The sequence below is a fragment of the Caloenas nicobarica genome, chromosome 3 (genome assembly GCF_036013445.1).
Source record: "Caloenas nicobarica isolate bCalNic1 chromosome 3, bCalNic1.hap1, whole genome shotgun sequence".
NCBI classification, from domain to species: domain Eukaryota; kingdom Metazoa; phylum Chordata; class Aves; order Columbiformes; family Columbidae; genus Caloenas; species Caloenas nicobarica.
The window spans coordinates 38,282,609-38,297,342 of NC_088247.1; the positions used below are offsets into that span (position 1 = coordinate 38,282,609).

Sequence of the window (14,734 nt, forward strand, 5' to 3'; positions counted from 1 at the left end):
CTTTTATTTACAAATATAGAAAGAGTTATGATAAGCTGACTTACTAAAATCAGTCTTGCTTTACAGATTGATGGTGCTGGACTTGCAACCTGCATTGAACTGTGTGTGAAAGCGTTGCGCTTGGAATCCAGTCAAAATGCAGATGTCAAGATATCTATTTGCAAGACCATCTCCTGCTTGCTTCCAGATGATTTGGAGGTTAAACGTGCTTGTCAGCTGAGTGAATTTCTTCTTGAACCCACTGTGGATGCATATTATGCTGTTGAAATGCTGTATAATCAGCCTGACCAGAAATATGATGAAGAGAATCTTCCAATACCAAATTCTTTGCGCTGTGAACTCTTACTTGTACTGAAAACTCAGTGGCCTTTTGATCCAGAATTCTGGGACTGGAAAACTCTCAAGCGTCAGTGTCTGGCGTTGATGGGAGAGGAGGCATCCATCGTGTCATCAATAGACGAACTAAATGATAGTGAAGTTTATGAAAAGGTTGAGGATTGCCAAGAAGAGACTAAAGAAACTTCTATGAATGGGCTCGCTGGCACTTTTGATGAAGCTACGAGCCTTCTTAAGGGTATTAGAGATGAAAAGCAGAAGAAAAGAGAAATTAAAAAACTCAGAGAGAGGGGGTTCATATCAGCTAGATTTAGGAACTGGCAAGCTTATATGCAGTATTGTGTGTTATGTGACAAAGAATTCCTTGGTCATAGAATAGTTAGGCATGCACAGAAACATTATAAAGATGGAATTTACAGTTGCCCTATTTGTGCACAAAATTTTAATTCTAAAGAAAACTTTGTTCCCCATGTAACTTTGCATGTTAAAAAATCGAGCAAAGAGAGATTGGCTGCTATGAAACCACTCAGAAGACTGGGAAGACCTCCTAAAATAGCAACTACCAACGAGAATCAAAAAACTATTTCTGTGTCCAAACAGGAGCAGCGACCCATTAAGAAGAACAGTCTCTATTCAACAGACTTCATTGTGTTTAATGATAACGATGGTTCAGATGATGAAAATGATGACAAAGATAAACCTTATATACCAGAGATAGTGCCAGTTCAAAAGCCACTACCTGTTAATGAATTCACTTGCCCTGTAACATTTTGTAAAAAAGGCTTTAAATATTTTAAAAATCTAATAGCACATGCAAAGGGGCATAAAGATAATGAAGAAGCTAAACGTTTTCTTGAAATGCAAAGCAAAAAAGTTATTTGCCAGTACTGTAGAAGACATTTCGTAAGTGTTACTCACCTGAATGATCACTTACAAATGCACTGTGGCAGCAAGCCTTATATCTGCATACAGATGAAATGTAAGGCTGGTTTTAACAGTTATGCTGAGCTGCTGACACACAGGAAAGAGCATCAAGTCTTCAGAGCAAAGTGCATGTTTCCTAAATGTGGCAGAGTGTTTTCTGAAGCATATTTACTCTATGATCACGAAGCACAACACTATAATACCTATACCTGCAAATTCACAGGCTGCGGAAAGGTATACCGTTCTCAGAACGAACTGGAAAAGCATGTTGAGGATCACAGCAAGCAGCCTGAAAATGTGCAACAGCCTGAAAACCAGACTGATCAGCTCGATCTCAGTCAGCCTTCTAAAGGTAATGAAAATACTGATGGAGTTGCTGTTAAAGAGGAATTGACACCTCCACCAGCTGACAACGAAAGTAGTTTTACTGAAGGAGAAAATGTTGTCTGGAGTCAAATCAAAGCAGAACCAGTAGGCAATGAAAGTGTAAGTGTACTGCAGCAAAGCGATTCCTTGCCTAATGCTGGTTCAGAGCAGTGTCCTGTGGGTTCAGTGAAGACAGAAGTGGCAATTCCAGCAAGCAATGTTAAGATGTCTGCTGTTAACCAGAAGATCCGAGAGAACTTTGTAAAAAGAGGTAAATTGGCTGCTACTGCCAGTAAAGTAGATACCACTAAACCTGGAGCCCAGCAGTTGTGCTCATCGGTTGTCTCCTGTCTTCCAGTTTTTGAAGAGAAAAAGGAAGAGGACTGTCTCAGTCAAGCTCAGAATATTCAAAATATTTCTGTGACCTCAGACACACTAAAACCAGAAGCCCTTGAATCAAAAAGCTTAGAAAGACAAGTGACCATTGTAAGTCCATTCAGTATGCAGAACCAGGCAGGGTATCGAAACAGTGTACCCATTTCCAAACTTGAAATTGAAGACAGTATTAAGGCTGCGGCTAATCTATATAACCTGCCTTTGAAAACTTTAGAAAGTATTACGTTTATTCCTTCACAGCCTAACATAAATAGCTCTTTAGTTCCAGCTGTGTCACCAGCAGCCCCAATTCAGAAATTTAATTGCCAGGTTGAGGGCTGTACTCGAACGTACAACTCATCCCAGAGCATTGGCAAACATATGAAGGCAGCACACCCTGACCAATACGCTGCTTTTAAAATGCAACGTAAAAATAAGAAACCACGAAAATCCAGCAATCTGCAGAATGTGCCAACCGATGGGAAAATTGTGTATCTCTTGCCATCACAAGTGGGCAATCCCAGTGGTGCTGCTTTTACTGCACAGAACAAACCTAATTTGAATCCCACCTGTTCCAGTCAAGTGCAACGTGTCTCAAGTACACTTTTCCCAACTCATCTAGAAAATTTGGGCAATCCTATGTTGCCTGTAGTGGAAAGTGTCATAAATCCAAGTTTGTCTACTCGTATTAAAAGTGAGCCTGAGAGTGTTTTATGTTCACAAATGGAAAATCTATCTGGTACAACCTTACCTTCCCAGTTGGATGATCTGGCAAAAACAGTTATGCCTCTGAATATTGATGGTGGTTCGGATCCTTTTCTTCCTTTGCCTGCAGAAAACGGTCCAATGTCTCTCTTTCCTTCGTCAGCAGAGAATCCTCCAAATTCAGTCTTCTCACAAGTGGAAAATAATACAAATAATTTTTCATCACAACTAGAAGGAAACACTAGTTCTGCCTTCCCAAAGGAGGAAACCGTTGATCAAATATTTCCCTCACAACTGAGTAATGAAAATAACTTCAATGGAACTAGTTCTCAACATCTAGCTTCAGAAAAGGTGAAAAAGGATCGTGGCCATGGCCTAAATGGGAAAGAAAGGAAGCCAAAACATAACAAGCGAGCAAAGTGGCCAGCAATAATTAGGGATGGCAAATTCATCTGTAGTAGGTGTTTCAGAGTTTTCACCAATCCTAGATCACTTGGTGGTCACTTATCTAAGAGGTCTTACTGCAAACCTCTTGAAGGATCAGAAATTTCTCCGGAAGCTCTGCAGGCTAATGGACAGTCTTTGCTTGCTAGCATGATTCTTTCCTCAAATTCACTAAACTTGCAGCAACCCCAGGAGTCTGCCTTCAATCCAGAGACGTGTTTTAAAGATCCATCATTCCTCCAGCTACTTGCAGCTGAAAATCGTTCCACAGCCTTGCTGCAGACGATGTTTCCACGGGCCAGTGTGACTAACTTTAATACTAGTGGGAATGAGGAAGGAAATCAAATTATAAAACAAGCCTTGGAAACTGCAGGCATCCCGAGTACCTTTGATAACACAGAAGTACTTCCACATGTAGTTACAACAAGTTGTGTCACTGGTACCACTCAGATAAATGCAGCTGTTCTCTCCAACTCCACTGCGTCCCCTCTGCTGCAGGCGGTCTGTAACCCCAGTACCCTGCTAACAGACCAAAACAGGACCCTCAATGCCAAAATTCCTCCAATAAATGAATGCAAGAGTTTGCCTGGTTTTGCAACAGAGAACTTAATGCTAAAGACTATTGAAAATGGCTTATGTTCTAGCTCATTTTCTAATACTGTTGCAGCAGCACAAAACTTTGCAGGCAACAGTTCACGCATTTCAGTTATAAGTAGTCCCAAGAATTCAGGATCGAGTGACTTGAATAAGAAGGGAACCAGTGCTTCAAAGAGGAAGCGAAAAGCAACTACGCCCTTGCTTGCACCCAGTACATCACAGAAAGTAGTAGTAAGTAATGCAACAACAATGGAACTTCTAACCAAAAGCACTGATGGAAATGTGCAAATACAGGGAGAAAGTTTTCAATCCAACTTGCTGGCAAATTGTGGCTCTCAAGTGGTGGTGGAAAATCTCACGCAGAAGCTCAGTAATGTTGACAATCAGTTATTTGTGGCCAGTGTCAAACAGAACTTCAAAACAAACCTTGAGGCTTGTACAACGTTACCCCCTTTAATGGTAAAAACTGAAAATGGGGATTCCCAAGTGATGGCTGTAAATTCTTGTGTACAGGCAAATTCGGAGGAGCAGATTTCAGAAGACAATGTTATGCAGAATTTTGAAAAAACCCTGGAAATAATTAAAACTGCTATGAATACTCAGATACTTGAGGTGAAAACTGAAGTTCAGGATACAATTGCTGCTTCTGGGCAGGACTCCCAAGTAAATAATGCACAGGCTTCTTCGGGAAATTCTGCACATTGTGTAAAACTACCCACTCCCACACAATTTGCCGTGCACACGGGGAGTGTCACTGCTGCAAAGAATAGCTCTGCTCAGTCTGAGACATCTCAAAAGGATGATACTCAAATGCTGGAAATCCTGGAACGCTTGCAAAAGCTGAAACTAGAAAATGATTCACCCATTCCAATCTCTGAGACTGTTTCCCAGTGTCCTCCAGCAGATTTGGTAGCACCAGCAGTTCCTGTTGTATCAACTGAGAATAAACCCCTCATCCAGTTATCTTCAGAGGCAAGTAACATTCAGTTCAGTGATAAAGTTAATAAGCCTTTTGTATGTCAGGATCCAGGCTGCAATTATAGTGCTATGACAAAAGACGCATTATTTAAACACTATGGCAAGGTTCATCAGTACAGTGCAGAAATGATACTAGAAATCAAGAAACATCAACTGAAGTACGCCCCATTCAAATGTGTTGTAGCTACCTGTCCAAAAACATTCACAAGAAACTCTAATCTCCGAGCACACTGTCAGCTTGTACATCATTTTACGACAGAGGAGATGGTGAAATTAAAAATTAAAAGGCCTTATGGCAGAAGATCTCAAAATGAAACTGTGAACACAGCTCCACGACCTGTTGAAATAAAAACTTTGCAGACACTAATAATTGAAAACAAAACTGCAGCTCCATTGATCAAAGAAGCTTCAATAAAAGAAGTTGTGGAGCCTGTAAAAGTCTTGGAAAACCTTCTACCAGAAAATAATATTCCTGAAAGACTAGAAAAACCTCCCCAAGTGGTTTGTGTTCCACTGGAGCAGCATAGTGCAGCCTCTTTTGGTACTACACAGGCACAACCCAAAGTACGCAAGGTTAGGAGGTACAAGAAGGAAAAAGAGGAGAGAAAACGTAAGAAGCCTGTCACAAAATCTCTGGAGCAGTTCCCCACGAGTTACAGCCCTTATAGACCATACCGGTGTGTCCATCAGGGCTGCTTCGCGGCTTTTACGATACAACAAAACCTAATCCTTCATTACCAAGCTGTGCACAAATCAGACCTCCCTGCCTTCTCTGCCGAAGTGGAGGAGGAGAATGACCCAGGCAAAGAGGAGCGCGATGAGGTGGAAACCAAACCTGCTGCCAGAGAGTTCAGGTGTGAGATGAGTGACTGCTCTCGCATCTTCCAGGAAGTTACCAGCTTGATACAACATTATATGAAGCTTCATGACATGACTCCAGAGCAAATTGGAAACATGAAACCGGCTCCAGAGGCAGGAAGGTTTTCTTGTGATCAGTCTCAATGCAAGTCTTCGTTTACAGCGTATCTTAACTACATTGTACATCTTGAGGCAGATCACGGTATTAAGATAAGGCCAAACAAAGTAGAAGACGACGGCTTATTCAAGTGTGACTGTGAAGGCTGTGACCGTATTTATGCTACGAGGTCTAACCTCTTGAGGCATATTTTTAACAAACATAATGACAAGCATAAAGATCATCTAATAAGACCCAGGAGACTGACGCCAGGTCAGGAAAACATTTCAAGCAAAGCAAATCAAGAGAAACCGCTGAAGTCCAAACAGAGAGGACTAAAAAGCAGATCGGGAAAAGAAGGTAACAGACTATCAGTGAAAACAAAACAAAAGAAAAATGTGAACTTGGAAAACAAAAATTCAAAAGCAATTCAAGTTCAAGAAAATAAGGATTATTCACTGAAACGTGGCAAGCACGTTTATTCAATAAAGGCCAGAAATGATGCTTTATCGGAATGTACAAGCAGGTTCATAACTCAGTATCCATGTATGATAAAGGGATGTTCGTCCGTAGTTACAAGTGAAAGTAACATAATAAGGCATTATAAATGTCACAAGTTGTCCAAAGCATTTACTTCCCAACACAGAAATCTTCTTATTGTATCTAAAAAGCACTCTGTCCCACAAGTAAATGAAGCCTCTTGTGAGCAAGAGGAGACTGATAAAAAAAGTGATGTGAAAGAGCCTGAACCGAGCTTGATAGTGAGCAATAATGATTCAAGCACATCTACGTTACCACAAAAGGAAACTGAAAAAGGTGAGAAGGATGAAGTGGATGAACTGACAGAACTATTCATTACCAAACTGATTAACGAGGATTGTTCAAGTGCTGAAAATCAAGCAAAAATCTCTTCCACTGTAAATACTGACTTGCAGGAGACTAGCTCCTGCCCTTCAGAAAAGCAAAAATCAAACAACTTAAAAAGAGCAAACAAAGAAAAAAATGTATCTCAGAATAAGAGAAGGAGAACTGAAAAACCTGAGGAAGTGCTACCTGTTGACATGAGTAGTGTGCACAGGGAGGAAGAGACTGCCGTCGCCATCCAGACAGCCGAAGAGCAACCTGCAGCTTTTGACTGGAGCTCGTTTAAGCCGATGGGTTTTGAAGTGTCATTCCTCAAGTTCCTTGAAGAGTCTGCTGTAAAGCAGAAGAAAAACACTGAACGAGAGTACCATAGCAGCGGAACCAAAAAAGGATTCCATTCAAACTCCCGAAAATCCAATGAGAAGACCTCCGTAGCAAGTAATAATGTCACTTGGTCGTGTTCCGAAACTGAAACCCTTGTGCCGTTTGCCAACCCATCACAGCTTCCATGTGGTGATAATGTAAAGATAGTTTTAGACAAGACTTTTAAAGACTGCGCTGAGCGTGTGTTGAAGCAACTTCAGGAAATGAAACCTGTCGTCAGTTTGACAAAGTTTGAAGGACGCTGGGAGGATAATCCAGAGGTTACAGCTGCAAAAGTAATTGTTATTGGTACTGAGCAAGGCGAGTCAAAATACTGAAAACCTAATGTGTTTAACCATGACCCGTAATAAAATTTATTGTGACTAGGAAGCCATCAAGCATGCTAGTAACTGTGGAGCTCTCTTATTTTGAAGTGATTTAATCTAGCAAAAGGCATGACATGAGTCATGGAAATTTGTTATTTGTTTTTATCCCTATGGGACTTGAAGAAAAGAATAATTGCTTCAGTTTTGTAAATACTTGATCAAAACCTCAACTTTCTATCAGATTGTCCTTTCCATGAACTAAATCTTTGTGAGTTGTCTGTGATTGGTATCTTTCACCAGGTCACTGCTCATGTATAACAGTACTCTTTTATTTGTAGATACATCTTTTTTTGTATATATTTATTATTGTAAATCATTTGCTGCCACCAGCAGTCTGTAAGTCTAAACTATTAAATGACACATTTATATTCGGAATTTTAATTTGTAACTAAGTGAGCAAGTTTTTAAAGCTGTCCTTTAATCATTTTAACTTAAGAACTTTTGAACTAAAACTAGCTAAGTCTGCCATATCCAGTTTATTTTGCATAAAGCATTTATTTACAGGAGAGGAGCTGGATAAGATCACATTTCATAAGTTAAACATACTGACACACTCTCATTTTTGTAAATTTTGACATCCAGTATCTATGGATGATATTCATATGTAGTTAACTCATAAATATAATAGTTTTCTTATAGCTACATTTTTCATTGCTTTTAATTGGATACAAAGCATTTATGATTCCATAATAAAAATGGAAATGTGAATAAAAATAGTTTGCTACATTGGAGATTTAAAACAATATTTGGTATTAAAGAATCCGTTGTGAATGTGATAGAAAATTAGTAGTGTGGAGCAGTGTATATATTTGAGGTGGTGATTTGTGAAGTAGCCCAGTATTGCCTTAAATAAAATCACATTTCATTTCTTGTTTTATACATGTGATCTTATAAAGGTTATTTTTGTTTCTGTAACTTAGATTGGTGTATAGTTTTAATTTTTGTTAAAAAAAAATACCAAACCAAAACAAAAAATCTTCAGAAACCGTTTTGTAAATAGTGGGTTTATAAAACAGATGGTTTATTTTGATAATACCAGTTTGGTATCTATCTATAAAATACGTGAGTCCTTATGCCATACCGTTAAAAACTGAATAAACAAGGCACTTTCTGAAAGGGAAGTGAGATTGTGATCTTAGAGCCAAACTCGGTGGTTGTGCTCTGCCAAGGGCACAGGCTCCCTCCGCGCTACTCTGCCTCTCGCTGACTCCACCTGGCAGCACTCGCCACCTCTCTCATTCTCACCCCTGAACGAGTCGCGCCTGGGACTGGAGCCGTTTCTCTGTATGCTGCTAACCGAAACGACAGGTATCCTGCTTGCCGAGTAACCAAAAGCGCGAATGCGCCGGTGGGAGCTGTCAGTACCCAGGAATCTTCCGTGTTGGTTTTCGTGTGTGATTACGCTTAAGTCAGACGGGACAAGCCAGATGGATTGTGTGGTACCAAAAAATTGTTCTTGGATTATTCTCGCTACTGGATGTGACCTACCTTCAGTAATATAAAATAGTCTTTATCTTGGGAGAGATTGGCTTGATTTTTTAAAATTTTTTCTCCTATAAACTTGTCTTGCCATGTAAAGCTTTGCATTAAATGCTACACTTGATTGCTCTTAAGCTATTCACCTGGAATCTGTGACAGTTTACTTGAATATCAACGCATAAGGCACATTTCTACAACCAAATGAAATTACTTGTTGTGAGAGTGAGGGTTATGTATGGAAAAGTGGAAAGGCAACAGCATTTCAGCTTGGGCATAGGCCTCAGTTTGCTATCTGGTGCTAAATTGTGTACCTTCTCAGAAAGCCTGTGCTTCCATTTAAACGGAGTCCAATCGCTCCTCTTGCTTTCCATCTCTCCCGAGTGACTAAACCGATAACTCTGCCAATTTAGTAAATCAAAGGTGTGTCCTGAGATTGTTAAAACCAAAACAAATCCTTGTGGTTTAACTCTAGGAGAGGTCATTATCATGGTTATAAGCATGTGATGCCACGTTCTACCTACCAGAGGCTACGTGATCTCTTTGGATGGAGTTGCTGTTGGATGCCAGCTGTGGTGATTGTAAAGGCATCTGCTGCAGGGGAGAAGAGGGCAGAGAACCTCCTCTGGAGAGGATCCACAAAGCTCACCCCAGATCCCTTGTTTTCAGATGTACCTAACCACTGCAGTCACTGTTGACAGACCTCACAACTGTTAATTTTTAGAATAATTTTGTGTAAGTCGAATATTTTCATCATTGACATTCCCAATGATAGATACTGTGTCATTTGCAGTTTTTAGACTGAGAATGGTATACATTTAGCTATACAGTACTATACTAGAATGTAGAATGCCATTTAAAAAAAAAAAAGTCAATGTCATAAATACCCTGGAAATAATTCCTGGTTTGGATTTGAATGTAGGATCTGAATTTCTGAGAATGGATTTTTTAATATTGTCTAATTCTTATCCAAATTAATTCAATTTAAGTGGGTGCTGTACCCATATAGTCAGTGCACACTCCCTTTTAGGTGGGTACTGACAGCCTGTCCAACAGATAAGCTGGTATGGTATTTGTTTTCCTTTTTTTAAAAAAAAAAAGTGTTTTAAAGTAGAGGACTGAACGCAGGGTCTGATTTAAAATGTCATGGACTGCAGAGGGCACTGTGGTTTGGTAAAGCCACCAACAAAAGTTCTTGAGGAAATAAATTGGGTATTTGCATTTAGATACTTTGATGTACCCTCAAGTGCTGCTGGCTCCTGTCCCACCACCCAGTCCCTGTCTTGTCCCCTCTCCTTTTCCTTCCTCCTGCGTGTCTTCCAGACATGTCACCCATTAACTGTGGTGCACTTGAGCAAAGACACATTCTTTTAAGCCCCTTGTCACCATCAGGAATGTGCTGACTAAAACAGCAATTGCTGTTCATGGGGAAACAACTAAATCAAGGAGTCCAGATGCAGAGTACAGACTGTTTTGTGATTGAGAAATGTCTTTAAAGCAGCCATCAGTCTCTCGTGGTTAACTATGTTTATAAAGAACGCTTATGTTGTCTGAACTCTAATTCCATGTAAATAAGAGTAGTGGGTTTATCCTCACGTGTTTTGAGGTGCTTGTTCGCAGCAGGATGCGGGGACTTGTTGGTCCTAGAGCATTCTGCTGGGATGTCCTGTCTACAGTTCTTGGATAGCGAGGGAGCCATGCTTGTCAAAGTAACACTGAAAACAGGCGGTTTGAGTGAAGAAAAGTAGGTGGTTGTATTCTTGCAAGTAGTTTCTGTGCCAAAGAACTGGCTGGTTGTGGCTCCCACCTGCGCAGGCAGGGACATGCTGCCCACAGGGTCAGAGGGGCTGCTGCCCTGCCTTGCTTGCCCCTGGCTGGAGCCCTGGTGTGGAGAAGATGATGCTGTTGCAGGGCTGGGAAACAGGGCCAGAGGTACCCAAGATGGGAGTAGAGGGAAGAAACCATCAGCAAATAGGGAAATTTTTTTTCTGTGACTTTTTTTTCAGGTCTCATCTGTCACAAGGCAGGGAGATTACTTGGGTCTTAAAGAACAGGATGATCTATGTAAGACATGGATCTTTTAATGTTTGCAGAGATGTTTGGAAATCTGAGGCAAATATTTTTGTATGTACACGGAGTGGTCATGTTTGTCCTTTGCAGTACGGGCTCATATCAGCTTCCTACCAATTGCTATGTGCTTGAGGAGACTGTACTTTTTAACTTTAAAAAGAAAAAAAAAAAAAAACAAAAACCAACCAACAAACAAAAAAACATAGCACTTGAATTATTTTTGTAATTTTGTCTGTTCGACTTAAAAGTTGAATACACAAAAAAGCCCTCAAACCTTTAGTTAAGGGACTGAGCCTACAAACTCATCTGAACAAAAAGCATAAGAGCAAACATTGTAGATGAGTGAAACTTAAACTGAACACAAAGCAGCATAAAGGCAGGGCAAGGGCTGTGGAAGGGAAGGAGCCAGTAAAAGCCCAAATGCTGGCCAAGAGCAAGGGTTCAGAAAGTAGATGAGTTTATGTTCTCTCAGGTTAAAATCTGACAGAGCTGTCCTGTGTGATGCTGGTTTCCATTGGTGGCTCTATCACACTAATTTTGCAGGACGTGACATAAAAGCCTCTTGGTGGTTTGCTATGAGTGAGTCAGGGGTTACATAGAGTGGGTCCATAATAATTTTTCAGACTATTTCTCATACAAGGTACTGGCTTTGTCAAAACTGAAGACATGAAACCTGTTCCTTTTGGAATTTCTTAGTTATTTCATGGCTGTTAGAATTAGAAATAAAGCCTTGACTATACATTCCAAAGAATTAAAGTTCTTGGTTCACAGGAAAGTTTTTGGTCTAAGTGGGAAGCTCTGACCAGTCACAGAGCTGTAGGGGGTGCTCTAAAACCCTTCAAGCCCTAACTTAATGTACTTTTTTATTAGAGAGCAGCTAATGCAAAAATTTAATCAGAAACCTGTGTTGGCCAAACTGTGTTTGCTTCTCTGTTTTCTCTCAAATAAACCTTGCTTTTAAAAAAAAAAATACTTTTTTGTTAGTGTGCTGTCTTAATTGGTTTTTAATCATCGAGGACGGATTTTATTTTGGAAGCAGTTTTTTCATTTTGATAGTGTTGTCGTAAAAAATGATGCATTAGTATACAGAAGGGCCAAGATAACTCTGGGTTTTGTTCTCAGTTACTCAAACGGTGGCAGTCACAGTTCCACAGGGCTGATGGGCAACAGTTTTGCTTCATGCACTCCTGGGTGGGTTTTGTCCTGTAGCTGCGAAAGAGTTTCTAGCTGCATTTCTGTCTCGAGCCACATTCTGTGTATAACAGATTTTGTGTTAAGATTTGTGTATAACAGATTTTGTGTTAAGAGATTTAACACAAAGTATTCTGAACTGTGTGAAGCACACTGGCTTGATAGGCACACTGATTCTGCATAACTCGCCATGTAAAACTTTACCTGGCCATGAGCTGGCAAGCAAATATCTGAGGGACTGCTATCACTGTTAAGTTCAACAGCAAATGTATCTTCACCTTTTATAGAAGCAGGTTTGTTTTAGGAAAAAAAAAAAAAAACAACGGAAAACCACAATCAAAAGCACATAGTTTATTCATTAGTTCTTAAAGTTAATTCTGTACCTGCTATGCCAGTACTTACAAAAGCAATACTTTGTAACCAAAGCTGGGCGTTTTGGAGTGAAAAAATAGTTAATGTGCCTTTGCTAATGTTTCCTTCTCCTTGTCCTGGTACAAGCAATAAAATAGGTTCAACATTCAAGGAGCAATAATAGTTAACATGCTTTTTCTACTGTTTCTTCCTCTTTATCCTGGCATGAACAATAAAATCCTTTCAACATTCAGGCAGCTCCACTTATTGCAGGTGGCGTGTTTCTCTGAAGAGTGCGTATTGATCAGAATCAGTATTGATGTATGTCTGAAGGTCTTTCATCCCAGCAATGTAAAGAGAACACTACCCTGAAATAAGTCTTTTTAGACACTTGACTTCTCTGAGATGATAAGAATCTAGATTCAAAAGAAAATACATTTTAGCTAATTTCTGTCCCTTTCCTGCTAGCCCAAGCCCCACACGTAACAAAGAGCAAGGATGCAACGTGTTTAAGAGATATGCTGAAATTTGAGGAGAGGGAATGGGTGATTCTTTTTTACTTTGTTTCTCCTGGAGGCTTTTTCTATTTTTGTATTTCATGTGGTCTCCTGTGGCAGGGAAATCTGCTGAAGGAGTCGCGGTATTTTCAGCCTTACTAAAGGGACCAGACTCTGGGCTACTGAATACTAGCACTACTGGCTGATGTTTTGCTGTATTGTGCAGTCTACCTTACTGGGATCCGAGGGAATTGGGAATTATCTTTTTCCCTTAAATACCACAACCATGGAACATGAGGAAATTCTAATGACTCAGGCGCTTCTCAGTGCAGGTGACCTGAGTTAACTCTGGTATACATGTTTGAGCAAGCACCTTCTCTTACAGGTTGTGTTCTGATGATAAATACTCTCAAAACTGTAAAGGGCTCAAATACCTCCAGAAGGAGATGCTCTACAAATAGATAAATAACTAGGTCTGTCTTTATCACTATGGGCTTAACTAGATGTGTCTATCTCTTATTTTTTCTTTTTTTGAGATGTTTTATGATGAGCCATTGGAACGCGCTGGTGACCATCAAGCTCTCTTCAGTAGACCAGCAGCCAGTCTGCCAGCACTTGCCGATCGCTATTTCAACAGCTATCGCATCCACCCGCCAGACAAAAGCTGTACAGCCCCTTCCTGTTCAGCGTCTCAACCAGTCTCAGGTTCTTCCAACTCTACATATAAAAAAATACTTTTTGATTGTACCAAATCAATTTGTGTAATATTCAAAACACAACTGTTTGAGCAATTGTTTCAGCGTGATTTATCAAAAGCATCTGTGTTTATATGAAACCTTCATGGAATTTTCAGTCTTCTACACCTCTTGTTTCACCATAAAAAGATCTAGATTATTTTATGTATGACATACATAACAGGACTGAATTTATCTGCTCAAGTAAGGAGGAACTAATAGAGAAAAAGTATTTTCAACATAATTATCCTTTCAGTTCTGTAAAGCACTGATTGGAAGGGCAATTCATTAAATACAGCTTGCGTAATGGGAGGATGGTCTCTAGCCTTCTTTCAAGTCAATGAGGAACCTTTTTTCACATTCAGTTTGTATATTCAGAGGCACAGGCAAGAAGCTGTTGTGGAACCGTCCTGCAGCTGCTGGTCTGTTGTGGCCGATGATTTCTGATTTGGGGCAATCACTTTTTGAGCCTTGACATCTCTTGATATACCTCTTCAGATAACATTTTACGGAGTATTTAAAAATGAGATAACTCAATTCACTTAGATTTAATACAATGCACAAGCATGAAGTTGCCACCAGAAAACAGAGGAAAATCATCTTCTCTGTGGGTTTGGAAATATAGCAGTCTACAGTATTGGGACATGGTCTTATGTTACATTTCACAAGACGTGGTACTTTGAATCCATTGTACAATTTATAAAACAGGACAAGAAAAACTATTTCAAATCCTGTTTTTAAAATAAGGCTGATAAGGTAAGTGCACAGCAATCCACCGTCTATCTCTCCTGGACTTTTGTAGAGTCTCTGGTTGTGGTGTTTGTTCTGTCGGTAAGCAACATGAAAAACCACCAAGAGTGAAGGTGTGGAGACCATGATTAATTGCAAAGCCCAAAGTCTGATGTGGGAGACAGGGAAAAAATGGTCAAAGCAGACATTTTCACAACCAGGTTGCTTGATATTGCATTCAAATTCATCGTGTTCATATTTCCAGATGTTTTCTGCTGCCACAACATAAACCAGTAGGCGGAATGTAAACACAACTGCTACCCAAATTCTTCCAATTCCCGTTGAATATTTATTCACTCCACTCAGCAGATCACACAGGAATTCCCAGCTCAT

The 14,734-nt window shown here is 40.0% G+C and overlaps 2 protein-coding genes across 2 annotated transcripts in view; one reads left to right on the forward strand and one right to left on the reverse strand.

Moving 5' to 3' along the window:
* ZNF292 (zinc finger protein 292) overlaps positions 1 to 11,759 on the forward strand; it is a 50,779-nt gene extending 39,020 nt beyond the window's left edge. Inside the window, exon 8 of the mRNA XM_065630730.1 lies at positions 67 to 11,759. Coding sequence (XP_065486802.1) covers positions 67 to 7,245 — 7,179 coding nt within the window. The 3' untranslated portion in view covers positions 7,246 to 11,759. The remainder of the gene's footprint in view (positions 1 to 66) is intronic.
* A 2,227-nt stretch (positions 11,760 to 13,986) lies between these two features.
* On the reverse strand, positions 13,987 to 14,734 carry GJB7 (gap junction protein beta 7). Its single transcript, XM_065630731.1, is given in 2 exon segments — positions 13,987 to 14,097; positions 14,099 to 14,734. Coding segments are annotated over 2 exon segments (747 nt in total).